This window comes from Pseudophryne corroboree, chromosome 5, assembly GCF_028390025.1.
Source record: "Pseudophryne corroboree isolate aPseCor3 chromosome 5, aPseCor3.hap2, whole genome shotgun sequence".
Lineage (NCBI taxonomy): Eukaryota > Metazoa > Chordata > Amphibia > Anura > Myobatrachidae > Pseudophryne > Pseudophryne corroboree.
Window position 1 is genome coordinate 693,839,479 of NC_086448.1, and position 17,372 is coordinate 693,856,850.

A 17,372-nucleotide genomic window follows, 5' to 3' on the forward strand; every position below is an offset into this window, starting at 1 on the left:
CACTGGAGTCAGACTCCGTGTCGACATCTGTGTCTGCCATCTGAGAGAGCGGGCGTTTTTGAGCCCCTGATGGCCTTTGAGACGCCTGGGCAGGCGCGGGCTGCGAAGCCGGCTGTCCCACAGCTGTTACGTCATCCACCCTTTTATGTAAGGAGTTGACACTGTCGGTTAATACCTTTCACCTATCCATTCACTCTGGTGTCGGCCCCACAGGGGGCGACATCACATATATCGGCCTCTGTTCTGTCACCATATAAGCCTCCTCATTCAACATGTCGACACAGCCGTACCGACACACCGCAGACACACAGGGAATGCTCTAAACGAGGACAGGACCCACAAAAGCCCTTTGGGGGGACAGAGTAAGAGTATGCCAGCACACACCAGAGCGCTATATATATATACACAGGGACTAACTGAGTTATGTCCCTAATAGCTTTTATATAATATACTGTATACAGTGCCAATTTTAATGCCCCCCCTCTCTTTTCCCTCTTACTGTGCAGGGAAGAGCCAGGGAGCTTCCCTCCAGCCGAGCTGTGAGGGAAAAATGGCGCCAGTGTGCTGAGGAGATAGGCTCCGCCCCTTTTTCGCGGCCTATTCTCCCGTTTTTTATGGAATTCTGGCAGGGGTATTTACCTCATATATAGCCCCTGGGGCCATATATTGAGGTATTTTAGCCAGCCAAGGTGTTTTTATTGCTGCCTCAGGGCGCCCCCCCCAGCGCCCTGCACCCTCAGTGACCGGAGTGTGAAGTGTGTGAGAGGAGCAATGGCGCACAGCTGCAGTGCTGTGCGCTACCTTGGTGAAGACAGAGTCTTCATGCCGCCGATTTTCCGGACCATCTTCTTGCTTCTGGCTCTGTAAGGGGGACGGCGGCGCGGCTCCGGGACCGAACATCAAGGCTGGGCCTGCGGTCGATCCCTCTGGAGCTAATGGTGTCCAGTAGCCTAAGAAGCCCAATCCGGCTGCAAGCAGGCGAGTTCGCTTCTTCTCCCCTTAGTCCCTCGCTGCAGTGAGCCTGTTGCCAGCAGGTCTCACTGAAAATAACAAATTCTAAGACTATAACTTTCTAAGAGCTCAGGAGAGCCCCTAGTGTGCATCCAACCTCGGCCGGGCACGAAATCTAACTGAGGCTTGGAGGAGGGTCATAGTGGGAGGAGCCAGTGCACACCAGGTAGTCTAAGATCTTTCTAGAGTGCCCAGCCTCCTTCGGAGCCCGCTATTCCCCATGGTCCTTACGGAGTTCCCAGCATCCACTAGGACGTTAGAGAAAGTATAGTTCTACATATTGTTTTGAAAATTAGGTTAGTGACAAAGTGGAGAAAACAGCTAAGCAGGCTGTACAAAGATTTTGAGACGCAGAAACTTTGGTGGCTAATATTGCTAGAATAGGTTAAAAAAAAAAAAAACCACATGCCATAGAAACGTATTACTTGTTAATTTATCAGAGCTTTCTAAATCTCATCCATGGTACCGTAAATTTAAGCAAATGGAAAAGGGCAATGTACTCGTTCAGTATGCCAATACATCAGATAGCCCCGTTACAGATCGATCGACTTAATGCCCTTTTCTTTTATACTCCAAGTTACAAACCCTTATTACAAAGTGCATAAAGACAAAAGAAACATATGAGCAGTTTAAACAATTAATTGAATCAGGAGCTTAAAAAGGGATTTACATGTTATATAAACAACACCAATAGATACTAGGGTAACATGTTTTATACTTAATAATGTTATCAATAATGGTATTAAATATGAATACATACATTATATAATAGTATATGCTTGCGCCTAATATCAACTACGTATAATACAAAAACAAAGGTCTTGGAAATCCTACAAACCAGTCATCCACACCACCAGACATGTTCTGTTTGTACCTAACTTGTTGCCAAAATATCTATTGGATTACATTTTAGATGATTAGTTGGGAACCAGTGAAACTGCTATTGCACTGGCCTTTCAAATACTTTCTGTCATAATCCAGATACTATTGGCCCAAACACTCCAATACTATAAGCCTATGCTTTGTGTAATCATGTCACGGACATACGAACAATAAACATATTTATGAGACTATGTAATCCTTTTTATCCCTGGTATACAGTATGCTTATGTTTTGTTAGGGGCCCATTAAGTTGTGTTATCGGATTTACTGGTTTATTGTTTTGAAAGAATATAAAACAAAAATTAAGCGGCTAAAAAAATAAAAAAAATCCAAAACATCTGTCCACCCCAGATTTAGACAGTGACTGATTATTACAGACAATCAGCTCTGAATATAAAGGGTCACTGATTAATCAACATAAAAATAAAAATAAGATTTTACTTACCGATAAATCTATTTCTCGGAGTCCGTAGTGGATGCTGGGGTTCCTGAAAGGACCATGGGGAATAGCGGCTCCGCAGGAGACAGGGCACAAAAAGTAAAGCTTTTCCGATCAGGTGGTGTGCACTGGCTCCTCCCCCCATGACCCTCCTCCAGACTCCAGTTAGGTACTGTGCCCGGACGAGCGTACACAATAAGGGAGGATTTTGAATCCCGGGTAAGACTCATACCAGCCACACCAATCACACCGTACAACTTGTGATCTAAACCCAGTTAACAGTATGATAACAGCGGAGCCTCTGAAAGATGGCTTCCTTTAACAATAACCCGAATTAGTTAACAATAACTATGTACAACTTATGCAGATAATCCGCACTTGGGATGGGCGCCCAGCATCCACTACGGACTCCGAGAAATAGATTTATCGGTAAGTAAAATCTTATTTTCTCTATCGTCCTAGTGGATGCTGGGGTTCCTGAAAGGACCATGGGGATTATACCAAAGCTCCCAAACGGGCGGGAGAGTGCGGATGACTCTGCAGCACCGAATGAGAGAACTCCAGGTCCTCCTTAGCCAGAGTATCAAATTTGTAAAATTTTACAAACGTGTTCTCCCCTGACCACGTAGCTGCTCGGCAAAGTTGTAATGCCGAGACCCCTCGGGCAGCCGCCCAAGAGGAGCCCACCTTCCTTGTGGAGTGGGCCTTTACAGATTTAGGCTGTGGCAAGCCTGCCACAGAATGTGCAAGTTGGATTGTGCTACAGATCCAACGAGCAATCGTCTGCTTAGACGCAGGAGCACCCATCTTGTTGGGTGCATACAATATAAACAACGAGTCAGATTTTCTGACTCCAGCTGTCCTTGCAATATATATTTTTAATGCTCTGACAACGTCCAGTAACTTGGAGTCCTCCAAGTCACTTGTAGCCGCAGGCACTACAATAGGCTGGTTCAGATGAAATGCTGACACCACCTTAGGGAGAAAATGCGGACGAGTCCGCAGTTCTGCCCTGTCCGAATGGAAAATCAGATATGGGCTTTTGTAAGATAAAGCTGCCAATTCTGACACTCTCCTGGCAGAAGCCAGGGCTAGAAGCATGGTCACTTTCCATGTGAGATATTTCAAATCCACCTTTTTTAGTGGTTCAAACCAATGAGATTTTAGGAAGTCCAAAACCACATTTAGATCCCACGGTGCCACTGGAGGCACCACAGGAGGCTGAATATGCAGCACTCCCTTAACAAAGGTCTGGACTTCAGGGACTGAAGCCAATTCTTTTTGAAAGAAAATTGACAGGGCCGAAATTTGAACCTTAATAGATCCCAATTTGAGACCCATTGACAATCCTGATTGCAGGAAATGTAGGAATCGACCCAGTTGAAATTCCTCCGTCGGAGCACTCCGATCTTCGCACCACGCAACATATTTTCGCCAAATTCGGTGATAATGTTGCACGGTTACTTCCTTCCTTGCTTTAATCAAAGTAGGAATGACTTCTTCCGGCATGCCTCTTTCCTTTAGGATCCGGCGTTCAACCGCCATGCCGTCAAACGCAGCCGCGGTAAGTCTTGAAACAGACAGGGACCCTGCTGAAGCAAGTCCCTCCTTAGAGGTAGAGGCCACGGATCTTCCGTGATCATCTCTTGAAGTTCCGGGTACCAAGTCCTCCTTGGCCAATCCGGAACCACTAGTATCGTTCTTACGCCTCTTTGCCGTATAATTCTCAATACTTTTGGTATGAGAGGCAGAGGAGGAAACACATACACCGACTGGTACACCCAAGGCGTTACCAGCGCGTCCACAGCTATTGCCTGCGGATCTCTTGACCTGGCGCAATACCTGTCCAGTTTTTTGTTGAGGCGAGACGCCATCATGTCCACCATTGGTCTTTCCCAACGGGTTACCAGCATGTGGAAGACTTCTGGATGAAGTCCCCACTCTCCCGGGTGAAGATCGTGTCTGCTGAGGAAGTCTGCTTCCCAGTTGTCCACTCCCGGGATGAACACTGCTGACAGTGCTATCACATGATTCTCTGCCCAGCGAAGAATCCTTGCAGCTTCTGCCATTGCCCTCCTGCTTCTTGTGCCGCCCTGTCTGTTCACATGGGCGACTGCCGTGATGTTGTCCGACTGGATCAATACCGGTTTTCCCTGAAGCAGAGGTTCTGCCTGGTTTAGAGCATTGTATATTGCTCTTAGTTCCAGAATGTTTATGTGAAGAGACGTTTCCAGGCTCGTCCATACTCCCTGGAAGTTTCTTCCTTGTGTGACTGCTCCCCAGCCTCTCAGGCTGGCGTCCGTGGTCACCAGGATCCAATCCTGTATTCCGAATCTGCGGCCCTCCAATAGATGAGCACTCTGCAACCACCACAGAAGAGACACCCTTGTCCTTGGAGACAGGGTTATCCGTAGGTGCATCTGAAGATGCGACCCTGACCATTTGTCCAACAGATCCCTTTGGAAAATTCTTGCGTGGAATCTGCCGAATGGAATCGCTTCGTAAGAAGCCACCATTTTTCCCAGGACTCTTGTGCATTGATGTACAGACACCTTTCCTGGTTTTAGGAGGTTCCTGACAAGCTCGGATAACTCCTTGGCTTTTTCCTCCGGGAGAAAAACCTTTTTCTGAACCGTGTCCAGAATCATCCCTAGGAACAGCAGACGAGTTGTCGGCATTAACTGGGATTTTGGAATATTCAGAATCCACCCGTGCTGTTTTAGCACTTCTTGAGACAGTGCTAATCCCATCTCTAGCTGTTCTCTGGACCTCGCCCTTATTAGGAGATCGTCCAAGTATGGGATAATTAATACGCCTTTTCTTCGAAGAAGAATCATCATCTCGGCCATTACCTTTGTAAAGATCCGAGGTGCCGTGGACAATCCGAACGGCAGCGTCTGAAACTGATAGTGACAGTTTTGCACAACGAACCTGAGGTACCCCTGGTGTGAGGGGTAAATTGGAACGTGGAGATACGCATCCTTGATGTCCAAGGATACCATAAAGTCCCCCTCTTCCAGGTTCGCTATCACTGCTCTGAGTGACTCCATTTTGAACTTGAACTTCTTTATGTACAGGTTCAAGGACTTCAGATTTAGAATAGGCCTTACCGAGCCATCCGGCTTCGGTACCACAAAAAGAGTGGAATAATACCCCTTCCCTTGTTGCAGAAGAGGTACCTTGACTATCACCTGCTGAGAGTACAGCTTGTGAATGGCTTCCAACACCGTCTCCCTTTCGGAGGGGGACGTTGGTAAAGCAGACCTCAGGAAACGGCGAGGTGGATCTGTCTCTAATTCCAACCTGTATCCCTGAGATATTATCTGCAGGATCCAGGGATCTACTTGCGAGTGAGCCCACTGCGCGCTGTAATTTTTGAGACGACCGCCCACCGTCCCCGAGTCCGCTTGAGAAGCCCCAGCGTCATGCTGAGGCTTTTGTAGAAGCCGGGGAGGGCTTCTGATCCTGGGAAGGAGCTGCGTGTTGCTGTCTCTTCCCTCGACCTTTGCCTCGTGGCAAATATGAATAGCCCTTTGCTCTCTTATTTTTAAAGGAACGAAAGGGCTGCGGTTGAAAAGTCGGTGCCTTTTTCTGTTGGGGAGTGACTTGAGGTAGAAAGGTGGATTTCCCGGCTGTAGCCGTGGCCACCAAATCTGATAGACCGACTCCAAATAACTCCTCCCCCTTATACGGCAAAACTTCCATATGCCGTTTTGAATCCGCATCGCCTGTCCACTGTCGCGTCCATAAAGCTCTTCTGGCCGAAATGGACATAGCACTTACCCGTGATGCCAGTGTGCATATATCCCTCTGTGCATCACGCATATAAAGAAATGCATCCTTTATTTGTTCTAACGACAGTAAAATATTGTCCCTGTCCAGGGTATCAATATTTTCAATCAGGGATTCTGACCAAACTACCCCCGCACTGCCCATCCAGGCAGTTGCTACAGCTGGTCGTAGTATAACACCTGCATGTGTGTATATACTTTTTTGGATATTTTCCATCCTCCTATCTGATGGATCTTTAAGTGCGGCCGTCTCAGGAGAGGGTAACGCCACTTGTTTAGATAAGCGTGTTAGCGCCTTGTCCACCCTAGGAGGTGTTTCCCAGCGCTCCCTAACCTCTGGCGGGAAAGGGTATAATGCCAATAATTTCTTTGAAATTATCAGCTTTTTATCAGGGGCAACCCACGCTTCATTACACACGTCATTTAGTTCTTCTGATTCAGGAAAAACTATAGGTAGTTTTTTCATACCCCACATAATACCCTGTTTAGTGGTACCTGTAGTATCAGCTAAATGTAACGCCTCCTTCATTGCCAAAATCATATAACGTGTGGCCCTACTGGAAAATACGGTTGATTCGTCACCGTCACCACTGGAGTCATCGCCTGTGTCTGGGTCTGTGTCGACCGACTGAGGCAAAGGGCGTTTCACAGCCCCTGACGGTGTTTGAGTCGCCTGGACAGGCACTAATTGATTGTGTCGTCAAACGACTGCTTTAGCGTGTTGACACTATCCCGTAGTTCCATAAATAAAGGCATCCATTCTGGTGTCGACCCCCTAGGAGGTGACATCCCCATATTTGGCAATTGCTCCGCCTCCACACCAATATCGTCCTCATACATGTCGACACACACGTACCGACACACAGCAGACACACAGGGAATGCTCCTAATGAAGACAGGACCCACTAGCCCTTTGGGGAGACAGAGGGAGAGTTTGCCAGCACACACCAAAAGCGCTATATATATATCAGGGATAGCCTTATAATAAGTGCTCCCCTATAGCTGCTTTGTTATATAAAAATATCGCCATAAATTTGCCCCCCCTCTCTGTTTTACCCTGTTTCTGTAGTGCAGTGCAGGGGAGAGACCTGGGAGCCGTCCTGACCAGCGGAGCTGTGAGAGGAAATGGCGCCGTGTGCTGAGGAGATAGGCCCCGCCCCTTTTCCGGCGGGCTCGTCTCCCGCTATTTTGAGAAATCAGGCAGGGGTTAAATATCTCCATATAGCCTCTAGGGCTATATGTGAGGTATTTTTAGCCTTTATAGGTACTATTTTTCCTCCCAGGGCGCCCCCCTCCCAGCGCCCTGCACCCTCAGTGACTGCCGTGTGAAGTGTGCTGAGAGGAAAATGGCGCACAGCTGCAGTGCTGTGCGCTACCTTTAGAAGACTGCAGGAGTCTTCAGCCGCCGATTCTGGACCTCTTCTGTCTTCAGCATCTGCAAGGGGGCCGGCGGCGCGGCTCCGGTGACCATCCAGGCTGTACCTGTGATCGTCCCTCTGGAGCTTGATGTCCAGTAGCCAAGAAGCCAATCCATCCTGCACGCAGGTGAGTTGACTCCTTCTCCCCTCAGTCCCTCGCTGCAGTGATCCTGTTGCCAGCAGGAATCACTGTAACATAAAAAACCTAGCTAAACTTTCTCTAAGCAGCTCTTTAGGAGAGCCACCTAGATTGCACCCTTCTCGGCCGGGCACAAAAATCTAACTGGAGTCTGGAGGAGGGTCATGGGGGGAGGAGCCAGTGCACACCACCTGATCGGAAAAGCTTTACTTTTTGTGCCCTGTCTCCTGCGGAGCCGCTATTCCCCATGGTCCTTTCAGGAACCCCAGCATCCACTAGGACGATAGAGAAATGATTGTAGATTAACATATGCCCAAATTATTTACTGTAATATTTTTATTTTACTGTAATTAACAAGCTTCTCTATCGTGCTCAAATATTAATAACTGGCAATGCAAAAACAACTACGATGAAATCCAGCATGTATACCCATCTTTAATATAATGTAACTATTGAAGAGATTCGAGAATACAATCCAATAATACAATGGAACTGTGGCCTATTTGTTATTAAGAAATCAGATCAATCCATTTCAAAATGGATATTAACTATGCCATATTTTCACAAACCTATCAAGCAGTCAAGATAAGTCTATAGGGCAGCAAAGGGTACAACACTGGGCAATCTGGCAGCAGCATCTAGGGACACAATGCTTTCATTGTGCATGACCCTGCCGCCACTTCCATTTGATGTCTCCCCGGAAAGGTTGCCTTGCCATATTACTGCACATTGCTCACATCCCTGCAGTTTTAACTAGTATGGCAATATATTATTATTATTATTATTATTCTCCACAGCTGCTGAATTGACCCATAGTGAGGAAAGGGCTGTAATGTATCGAGATGAGGAACTGAAACGCTGTTAGACAAATTTATTAACCCTTTGTTAATTCTCAAAATGTACTGCGGAGGTTTATCTGAGAGTGACAACAGATGTTTCATCCATACATGTACTTTTTTATATTTATGTATGCAATGTCAATTCTTAGCCTCTGTATGTTAAGGAAATAAATGCAGTAAAAGTGAAGGTTATGGCAGGTCATCTCTGCCCTATACAGATGGATCAGCCACAGAACAGATAGTAGGTGACATAAGGTCAGGGAGGGCACAATGTGGCACACCTGGGTATAGTAGCAGCACATATGCAGAAAGGTAACTAGAGGGCTACATTGTTATCTGTAGTGTCCATTAACATACACCACTATGCCTCTGCTACTTGTGTCCATAGATATTTTAATAAGGAAAAGTGCTAACACAAGGGCTTACATCTACATATCCTTCTAACCTACCATATACAGCAAAGATTATGTTATAGACAAAAAGATTCCTCTCAGGCAGAAGGCAAAAAAACTTGCAGGATCCACATTGCACAAGTCACTAGAGTAGTAATAATAATAATAATAATAATAATAATAATAATAATTTGTATTTATATAGTGCTCTTTATGCAATGGGACTTACCAATGTGGTTCTTAACTTGCAGCTAGTGTCAGGGGTGTGTAAGAGCCATATACAAGAGACAGAGAGAGGACTGGGACATCAGATAGGTAGTGTGACCGGTGACTGTGCATGAGATGTGGCACCACAGGTCCCAGCATGCTGTCAGCCTGTCACTCCCAGCAGTGAGCACACTACAGCTGCTGCTGGATGGAGGGGGTAGAGAGTAGCACTCCCCCGTTCCGATCTATCAGTGATACAGACGTACATAGAGAAGCAGATGAGCGGAGCCCTTACCTGCGGCATCTCCCGGCCATCCTGCGCTGCGTACAGGGGGATCCAGGTCGCTAAGCCGTGACTATGCCTATGGGAGGCTGTGTGACAGGTGTCTGGCGGTTTCCCGGCGTCATGTCCGCGCTCCCCGGCGGAGAGATGGATGACGCACTCTGCTAACGGCCCCAGCTCGGACACCCACCTCTGCCGCTGCCCCGAGCCCCTTGCACGCCCCGGGCACACACACACTGACACATGCGAGCCAGAGGCTGCTACTGACAGGGGGGCGGGGCGCAGGCTGCCGCAGACCTGGCCAATAGTGTGCCGCCGAGAAAGGGGCGGGACACACGGGTGCACGAGACAGGTTGGGACGACGAGAAATGGGGGAGGGGCTTTTGCGCTTGAATCCAATTCCCTTTCCCGCGCTGCCTTTATCTGACCTGTGTGGGGAAGACGCGCGTTTGAAAATGCGCTGCGCGGCCCAGCTTCTCATTGGCTGGGGAAACGTCAGCTGACCGGCATGGAGACGGGTTATAGCTCCTTCTGTAATGTTACAGCGTCTGTGTGTTAAGTTTGACTCAACAGGGAGAGCGCGGGACCATCACCTAATGATTGACTTGGCTAGATATTGATCATGTGACTAGAGTAGACGGGGCGTGGCCCAGCTGTCAAATGTGAGGGGCGTGGATGTGGGCGTGGCCCAGCTATCAGTCTCATCCACTCTCAATGTCCTGTTTTCATACTTGCTAGGCAGGTTGGCTGGCTGCTGGCTGGCAACGATCCTTCGTGCTGTCTGAGTGTCACTCCCAGGCATGAGCCAGTGCAGAGTGCATTGGCATTTTTCTGAGTACCATGTATTCACTAAAGAAACAGTACAATTACTCTTCTCATAGGTGTTATCACAGTTCGTGAAAGTGAAAAAGAAATCAAATAGCGTGAGCCGTATGTCCAAAATTTCAGCTGTTGACGGGATTCCGGTATCAGAATCAGCTTTATTGGCCAGGTGTACTCACGTACACTAGGAATTCTTTGTGGTATCCTGACCCCCGGGATCCCTACAGGGGGTCAATTGACTGCCTTCCCCAAAAAATAAACAATATGCTTCACCGACCCAGCTGTCTACAATAAGATAGTCATGTCTATACACATCATTGTAAAGCACATACAGCACAACTCCATGGCAACCACAGTCGCTGAACCTACCAAAACCAGATTGCTTCTTTTATAGGACTTATGTTGCTTTTAAACCAGAAACATTATATATGTTATTTGTGCTTGCTGATATGTTCTGTGTCTCACAGCACAAGCAGCAGCTGCTAGGTCTACGTATAGTGAAAATGCAGGACACAGGACAGCGGTCACTGGGGGTCATTCCGACCCGCTCACACGCAGCGGTTCATCGCTGCAGTGCAAACGGGTCGGAAATGCGCATACGCGGCGGATGCATTGCGCACCCGCGTCGTTGCCCAGCAACTGCGGAAAAAGTGATCGCAAGAAGACTGACAGGCGGGAGGCGTACCTGGGCGTCAACTCACTGTTTTCTGGGCGTGGTAAGGCAAATGCAGGCGTGTCCAGGTGTTTGGAGGGCAGATGTCTGACGTCAATTCTGGGACCTTCGCAATACCTCCCAACTTTGTCCCGTCGGCAAGAGGGACACACGCGCGGCGAAGCCGCGAGCTCTCCCGTACAGGGGGCATGGCCTATGGAAAAGGGGGCATGGCTTCATGGGAGGACCAGCGATCGCGAGCCACGCTCCCGTTTTCGTCACTGAGGGGGCATGCCCAGTGCTCTGTGAGCCGCTGGCATGCCCCCTCTCCCTCTGTCTGCACTGAATAGACGCTGTGCGCATGCGCACAGCGTCTATTCCCCGCTGCTCTGCTAAGCAGGGCAGCGAGAGACGGAGCCTCCCAACTGCCCCCCCCCCCACCGCGGGACACTGCGGCCCGCGTGTGGGACAGCGGGACAGTCCCCCAAAAACGGGACTGTCCAGCGAAAATCGGGACAGTTGGGAGGTATGCCTTCGCCGCTGGATCCGTCGCACAGGGTAAGTAAGTCTGACCCTGGTCTTGTTTTGCAAGACACTTTTTTTAGCATAGCAGGGCTGCACAAGCAAACGCAGCCCTGCTGTGCTAAAATACACTACCCCATAGGCGCCTTCAAGTTGATCGCACGAGCAGCAAAAAGTTGCTACGTGCTATCAACTCAGAATGACCCCCACTGTTGGGCAATGCAATGCTGCTTACCTCTGTCTCCAGACCTGGGGGGTAATTCAGATTTGCCTGCTGAGCTGCATTTTTTGCCGTCCTGCGATCAGATAGTCGCCGCCTACAGGGGGAGTGTATTTTCGCCGTGCAAGTGTGCGATTGCATGTGTAGCTGTGCTGCAAAAATTCACTTTGTGCAGTCTTTGTGCAGCCCAGGGCTTACTCTTCCAGTGCGATGAGAACGGACTGATCGGGTCCGGAGCTGACGTCAGACACCCTCCCTGAAAACGCATGGGCATGCCTGCGTTTTTCCAGGCACTCCCAGTAAACACTCAGTTGCCACCCACAAACAGCCTCTTCCTGTCAATCACCTTGCAAACGCCCGTGCGATCAGATTCTTTTGCACCATCCCGTCGCTGACAGGCGATACCCATTGTTGTTGTCTGATGCATAAGCATGCGCTGTTATGACCTGATCGGCCACTGTGCGAAAACGCACAGCAGCAATCAGATCTAAATTCTCTGACTGCTTGGATTTTACAGTACGATCATCAGAAACAAGTTAAATGTAATTTGCCGTATACTTGCCAGTTTGACAATGCTGTCATGTTTTGGGCAGTATCTACTAAGTGAGCCTAAAGAAGTTACCTAGCTATTACAGCAAAAATAATAAATTATGCAACTTATTGTATTTGCTAACACAGTGTCAAGAACCTATATTTTAATTTAGCTTGCCATTATATTAAATATTAAACGTAGCGTGAACGAAGTAGCAGAAAACATATCTGATGTGGGTTTAGTGAAAAAAATGTTTTTATTGCAGACATGGCCAGTGCTAGGGTGATCGTCGCAGTCCTGCAAACAAATTTGTGCCACCCTCCCATATATATTAAAAGGACAGCGTGTGCCGCAAAAGAAGGGGTGTGGTCTCACAAAGAAGGGACGTGGACACACAGTAGAAACCCCTAATTCAAATTACGCCACACAGTAGCACAATATTAATCACATTACACCGTACGTAGTGCCCCTGATTTATATTGCACTACATAGTGGTGCCCCTTGTTCATGCTACGTCACACAGTAGCGCCCTTTAGTCACGTTACTCTACACAGTAGTACCCATTATACACATTATGCTACACAGTAGTAGTGCCTCTTATACACAATGCCCACGGTAGTGTCCCTAATACACATAACGTCCACAGTAGTAGTACCTCTCCACATAACAGCTACAGAAGTAGTGCCCCTTACACATAATGACCACAGTAGTAGTGCCACACATAATGCCCACAGTAGTAGTGCCCCTTCACATAATACCACATGGACACAGTACTGCACTTACCTGAAGCCCCACTCCTGTTTCAAAAGGCGTTAGACAGCTCCTCATGTTTGCCACCACACACACAACAGCAGCCCAGCACATATATAGAAGACTTTCCCCACAGCAGCCTCTCTCTACAGCCGCCCCCCCCGCCCCCCCACCCCAAATCATATTGGTAAAAACAATCTCTTTTGAACCTCACACCCAGGAACGGACTGGGGCCTTAAGTCGGCCCTGGCAATCGTGAGCCGAAGGCGCACGCACGTCACGGGGGGGGGGGGGGGGCGCATCACAGGGGGCGAGTCACGGGGGAGTGGACTCAGGGCACGTCCCCATTACCATGGCGACGGTTGCTGGGGGCAGGGGCGCCCCGCGAGTCCGGGTGCATGGACTCGCGGCACCCCCCCATTTCCATGGAGACGATGGAACCAGAGAGTCGGACTGAGTGACCGATTCGGCCCACCTGCCCATCTGGCATGTGCCAGAAGTGCCAGATGGCCAGTCCGGCCATGTCCACACCTCCCAGATCATAGCGGCGGGTATAACCAAACCCCCCATCACAGCGATAACAATCTCTCCCACCCCTCACCCCCAAATCACAGCCGTAGCTATCTTTCTCCCTCTCCCCGATCACAGCTGCGGCTATTTCTCCCCACCCCCCGATCCCAGCTGCTCCTATCTCCCCCCCCCCTCCCCGATCACAGCTGTGGTCATGTTGTCTCCCACCCCCCAATCACAGCTGCGGCTATCTCTGCCTCCCCCCTCCCCGATCACAGCTGTGGCTATCTCTCCCACCCCATCACAGCTGTGGCTATCACCCCCCTCATCCCGCCTCCCCAATCATAGCTGAGCCTCCCCCCCCCATCACAGCCTCAGCTATCTCTCTACCACCCCAATGACAGCTACAGCTACCTTTCCCCAAGCCCCCAGACAAAGCTCCGCATTGCGCAAACTGCACAGCTGCAAATGTACTTATTTTTGTGTATCTTTGGGTAATTATGAGTTGGACTGAGAATCAGGTCCTATAGGAGTATTTTATCGTGTGTGTGTGTGTGTGTGTGTGTGTGTGTGTGTGTGTGTGTGTGTGTGTGTGTGTGTATGTGTGTATGTGTGTGTGTTCGGAATAGATGTGAAATATATGTTAATATTTGGAGGGCCTGTCATGATGTCAGTTGTGCCACATGGCTCATTTTTAACTGCTGGATGAGTGGAATGTATAACTGACAGTGGAGTAAGGGACACCTGGATATAAGAAGCACCTCATACACACAACCTGCTTTGTTTCAAGTTGAAACTCGTGTATTATATATAATAATGTACTAAAGCTGTATTTTCAGAGAAGTTGTATATATCCATTATTAAGAAGTATGCTGTGACCCTTCACCCATGTTTCTGCGGACTGCTTGTAACAGTGATTTATATACAGGTGAAACGCAGAAAATTAGGATATCATGCAAAAGTTCATTTATTTCAGTAATTCAACTTAAAAGGTGAAACTAATATATTATATAAATTCATTACATGCAAAGTGAGATATTTTAAGCCTTTTTCTGCTGCAGGGTAAACTGGGCTCCACAGGGAATGACATTGGGGTGTAGAGTAGGATCTTGATCCGAGGCACCAACAGGCTAAAAGCTTTGACTGTTCCCAGAATGCATAGCGCCACCTCCTCTATTACCCCGCCTCCGTGCACAGGAGTTCAGTTTTTGTTAACCAGTCCAATGCAGTAGCAGGTAAAAGAGACGACAACTGTTAGTAGCAACATACACCACATTCTCACAACAGGAGAAAGTGTCAGCGGCTAATGCATTACCAACCCAAAGAAGCTAAGTGCGTCAGGGTGGGCGGCGCCCTGTGGAACCCAGTGTATCTTGCAGAAAGAGATTTAACAACGGTAAGTTCTTACCATAAATCTCTGCTACGGGGTACACTGGGCTCCACAGGCTGATGGCTTATCTTCTGTTTTAGAAGCCGGTCCTCTAGCCCAATACTTTTTAGTCTTACCAGACTTGTTGTATTGGGACTGTTTGCTTTTCCTTTTGCTTTTCCTTGAGACCGAAAAGCTGGAATTTGAAGCTTGAATTTGTATGTGGAAGGAAACTTCACTTTCATGCAGTCTGCTTCTGACTCCAAAATACTGGTTAATTCTTTACCAAAAAGAATATCTCCAGTAAAAGGTAAAGACTCCAAAACCCTTTTGGATTCTGAATCAGCTTTCCATGTACGTAGCCAAACTGCTCCGCAAGGGGCTACTGCTGCGGCTGATGCCTGAGAGGCAATTGTACCCATATCCAAGGCTGCTTCTTCTAAAAACAGTGCAGCTTGTTTGATATGTGCAACATGGATTTTTGCTCTTTAGATGCAATTGAAATATCCCCTTCCAATGCATCAGCCCAGGCAGCCACTGCTTTTGCCATCCAGGCTGAAGCCATGGCTTCATGGTTTCCCCAGACAGGGGAAAAATGTTTTTTAGAAAACCATCAACTCTCCTATCCGTGACATCATTTAATGATGTTTAAGGCAGAGGTAATGTAGATTTTCACATTAATCGAATGACATGTGTATCTACTTTGGGGGCCACCTCCCTCTTTAAACAGTCCCAAGCCGGAAGAGGATAATTGGAATTCCATTTCCTTGAAATTCTAAATTTCTTACTGGGTGTAGCTCAAGCCTCTTCCATAATTTCCGTCAGTTGTTCTGACCCAAGAAACTCAGTCCTAACTGTTTTGGGACGTTTAAACACAGGTGCCTTGGATTTTAACACAGGCTCTGCTGATTCTTCTAGGGATAGAATAGCTTTCATTGCATTAATTAACTCAGATATGTCCACTGAGCTGAGACCTTCCTCCTCATCTTTGTATGCAAAACCGGAGTGTAATGAGTCTTCATCCTCTGACGAATCCTCATCTGAAACATGTGTAGACTGTGAAGATGTTGTTTCATGTCTACAGTATGTGATTTACTTACCACTGGCCTTTCAGCCTGTTTTTGTTAAGAGGCTGCTGCTTCCCCTGCTGGAAGTGATAAACCCCAGATGGAATGCTACATGTAAGGGTTAACAGTGTAACCTATCCCTGGTACGGAAGTTGGAATTATCCGCTCAGCTATACTGGATAATGTCTGTGCAAACATAGCCCATGGGGGTTCAACTTGCACCTGTGTCTGCCTTGTCTTTTTCAAGAGACTTTGATGAAAGGTAAAACAATTTACACACAAATCATTCTGAACCAGATCCTGAGAGGTTAACCCATCTTTGCAGGACAAACATGATATGAGTGTTGGTGCTGCTGTGAGTGTATTTTCCTCACCCTTGCCGCACTTTTACAGTGTACTACACCGTTTGTGACTGTAATCACTTAAAATTTTGTTAAAGTGACATACAATTCGACCCTACCCTGCTTTGCACCAGCATTGAAGATTGGAATAGACAAAAAAGACTGACAGAATTATAGTAAAGTCAGCAATCACAATAGCAATTAGTCACAGGTTATACTTAGTATAATAAGCAATATGAGCACATAATCAACTACAAATACATTTCAAGTATGGAGGAGAAACATATTACTGCCTTACCTTATATAGGATTTAAACGTATTCAGCGAAAGAAAACAACAGTAATAATTATCAGACTCATATGCATTAAGCACTTATCCTACTATTCATACTGAAAAGGTAGATAGAGACTTAGTGCTGTATTACCCATGCTCAGTAGAGTGGGATACAGGGAGACTCACCCCAATTCCAGGACCGATCAATACGTTGCGAGCGCTGAATGGATCCATACGCTAATAGTGTACACACTCGCCCCGTTACCCTACAGTGAACACAAATGCCCAAGTGAACAGGGACTGGGTCCTTTCAGATACACAGTGTCTCAGACGGAAGCGGCAAAACAGTTCATGGCGGGAGACTCGGAGGAAACTGGTCATGAACTGGGGGGAGGGGCGACCAGGAGAGCATCTGACTCCCCACTTCTGACTTTAACCCTAGGGATCGCGGCCTCATACTACCCCTGGAGCCAGAGCCGGCGGAACCCGTTCAGCGAAGAGATGCAGTGCAGGTAGGCACCAGGCAGGAGAGGCGCTCTTCCTGCTCTGCATCCCTTCACTGTGCTCTGTTGCTGCCGGCTGCCACTACGCCTATCACTGTTTAAGCAGTGGCAGACGGCAGCCTGGATCACGGATCTTCTAGTCCCCCCACTCCAGCCCCGCCGCTGATGTCACCTCCTCCCGTCCTGTGTCAGCGCAGTGACGCTAGCAGGAGGAGGTGTGGGGGCGGGACCGACAAAGGAGGGCTTCGGGAGCAGAGAGCTGCAGTTACTGCTGACTGCAGTACTGCCAGGAGCCACTAGATGTCCCCATCTCCATGGACAGAGCCATCTCATCACCTGACAGGACTCAGAAACAAAAGTGAGACTGCCCAGGACCAGTATAGAGGAACTAAAGTGAGCTTTCTTTTTAT

The 17,372-nt window shown here is 48.0% G+C and overlaps 1 protein-coding gene across 6 annotated transcripts in view; it reads right to left on the bottom strand.

Annotated features, from left to right (window-relative positions):
* MYBL1 (MYB proto-oncogene like 1) overlaps positions 1-9,996 on the bottom strand; it is a 162,953-nt gene extending 152,957 nt beyond the window's left edge. For 3 of the 6 annotated variants that reach the window (XM_063923842.1, XM_063923840.1, XM_063923839.1), the window contains exon 1: positions 9,414-9,996. In XM_063923842.1, the coding sequence (XP_063779912.1) occupies positions 9,414-9,433 (20 nt within the window). In that variant the 5' untranslated portion in view covers positions 9,434-9,996. The remainder of the gene's footprint in view (positions 1-9,413) is intronic. The other 3 variants (XM_063923843.1, XM_063923844.1, XM_063923845.1) reach the window with 3 other exon arrangements.
* Positions 9,997-17,372: the final 7,376 nt, after the last annotated feature.